We start from the raw sequence: 2,496 nt of genomic DNA on the forward strand, positions 1-2,496 counted from the left end.
TAATGGATTCTTGAAAAATACACTATTTTAGAAGATTCAACGCGTACCTATCGACATTTTTAAGAGTCAGAACAACATAATAATTGTCTGGTGTCTTGTTGCTCGAACTTTTCAAATATGTTACAGTACTCGTTTCGGATTCTCCAACAATGCACTATTTTAAACGATTCGATGTTCACTCATCGATATTATATTTTTAAAAAGTCCGAGCAATATAATTGTCTGATATGCGCATTGGAGCGTCCGATTATCTGATTTCACATAGTGTAAGTTCCATTTAAGGGAAAAACACATCATACCATTGTAGTACTCGCGTTGAATTCTTCAAAAGTACATTATTTTTCGACTCATATCCATCGATATTTTTAAAACTCCGATCAACATAAGTGTAGTGTCCGGCTATGTTGCTTGAACTTTTCAAAAATGTTATAGTACTCGTATTGAATTTTTCAAAAAATGCACAATATTTGAAAGATTTAATGTGCACTTATCGATATTTTTGAAGAGTCTGATAACATAATTATATTTTCCCTTCTCTATATTGTTGAAAGACAAAAAATGACTCATTATTTACTTAGTTGACTTGATTGAAATTTTGTGTTTTTTTTTTTTTTTTAGAAAATGTCATCAATCAACAATGAAGAATTTCAAGAAGAAGATATTTGGGGTTATACTAATAACAATAACAATAATATTGTTAATGAAAAAAATCAAATTAATTCCAAGTTTATGCCAAGAAGGTTAATTATTCCCACTTCATCCAAGATGATTCCAAAGTCAAAAAACAAGAAGTCAAATCAGGAATTCGCAATTGTCCAGCATTCTGCTCCAGTAAAAATACCTGATTGGTCAAAAGTGTATGGTACAAGTTCCAAAAATGATATTGGTAATTTTGTGACAAATAATAAATGTGATTTTGGAATTGATGATGATGAAGAAATTGAAGAAAATGTAATGCCACCACATGAATGGCTAGCTAAAAGGCTTGGTAGAAGACAATTTTCTTCATTTTCAGTGTGTGAAGGTGTTGGAAGGACATTAAAAGGAAGAGATTTAAGTAGGGTAAGAAATGCTGTTTTAACAAAAACTGGATTTCTTGAATAAATTTGAAAATAATCATCAATGATCATTTGGAGGGGTGGGGTGGGGTGAGGGAGGTTGAGAATTGGGGTCCCGAATGAATCTTGGTGGTGAAACTTTTTACTTTTGTTATTTAATGTTTAAGTTTAAAGTAAGGTGATTTCTTTTCATCTGGAAATGAATTTTGAAAGTTTGTAAATATGTGATGCTGTATATGTACTTTGATTCTTGGAAGTTCGTCGATATTTGTGCTGAAGAAAGATAGCAAGTCCTTAGTGAAATAATTCAGGTCTGCCAGTTGAACCGATGAATTATAAAAGTAATGTGAGGAGTGGGGTGGGGGGATGGGAAGGGCGGGGGGGGGGGGGGGGGGGGGAAGGTTGAGAATTGGGGTCCCATATGAATATTGGTGGTGGAAATTTTTGCTTTTGTATTTTGATGTTCAAGTTTAAAGTTAGGTATTTTTTTTATCTGTACGTGAATCTTGAAAGTTTGTAAATACATGATGTTGCCATACATACTTCGAGTCTTGAAAGTTCGTCGATACTTGTGCTGATGAAAGAGAGCAAGTGCTCAGTGAAATAATTCAGATTGTACCAGTTGACCCCAAGTGGTCTTGGAAGTAAAAAGTCACGCGGTTTCTTTCGTCTCCTTCCGGTCTCGATTTTTATTGATTAGCTTCCTCTTTCATGTAAGTAGTTGGTTCATTTATGGCGTTGAATTTTTTGATCTTTCGCTTAACTCACCTGATTGTTCGCTTCCACACTCCGAAGAAATTTCCTCTTTCATTTTCCTTTCTCATATATGATCATGAATTTTTGAATTTAAATACTTATGTTGGTGAAAGATAATAAATATAAGTCTATGCATATCAACCAAAAAATAAAAATAACTCGAAATCATTGCTGTTGTTATAAAAAGACTTGACTGTATATATAATATCTGTGTGTTTTATTATAATTTTAAAACTTGTATTTATATAATTATTTTAGTTCGGGGGTTTTCTGTTATTTCTGCTTAAAATCAAAACCAAACTAATATTAATCAATTTTTAAAATTAAACCCATAACCAAATCAAATTAAAAAAAATATCAATTTTTTCTTTCAATTTAAAAAGAATGTCATTTTTTCCCTTTCAATTTGATATTTCGATTTCTCGTGAACATTCCTACAATTTCACATATATTTCTGACAAGAAAAAATGATTAATATTTTTATATAATCGTTCGATATTAGATTTAGTGATTTACTTCTTCGAATAATTAAAATTCGTATCATATAAAATCCATAAAAAAAATATTAATATATTTTTTCCTTGTCAAACAAGAATTATATTTCTTCCTTGTCAAACAAGAATTAGAATTCTTTTTTTTTATTAGGACAAAAAAGTTAAATCCATATTTTATTAGGAAAATA

General features: G+C 30.6%; 1 protein-coding gene across 1 annotated transcript; it reads left to right on the top strand.

The window, feature by feature from the left end:
* Positions 1 to 618: 618 nt before the first annotated feature.
* Positions 619 to 1,123, top strand: LOC107879033. The gene has a single exon (XM_016726164.2). It carries the CDS (start codon positions 622 to 624, stop codon positions 1,102 to 1,104), a length of 483 nt encoding a protein of 160 aa, XP_016581650.2. The 5' UTR covers positions 619 to 621; the 3' UTR covers positions 1,105 to 1,123.
* Positions 1,124 to 2,496: the final 1,373 nt, after the last annotated feature.

This window comes from Capsicum annuum, chromosome 10 (assembly GCF_002878395.1).
Source record: "Capsicum annuum cultivar UCD-10X-F1 chromosome 10, UCD10Xv1.1, whole genome shotgun sequence".
Lineage (NCBI taxonomy): Eukaryota > Viridiplantae > Streptophyta > Magnoliopsida > Solanales > Solanaceae > Capsicum > Capsicum annuum.

Coding starts and splice junctions, on each gene's coding strand:
- LOC107879033 (XM_016726164.2), top strand. CDS start 622: ATGTCATCAATCAACAATGAAGAATTTCAAGAAGAAGATATTTGGGGT.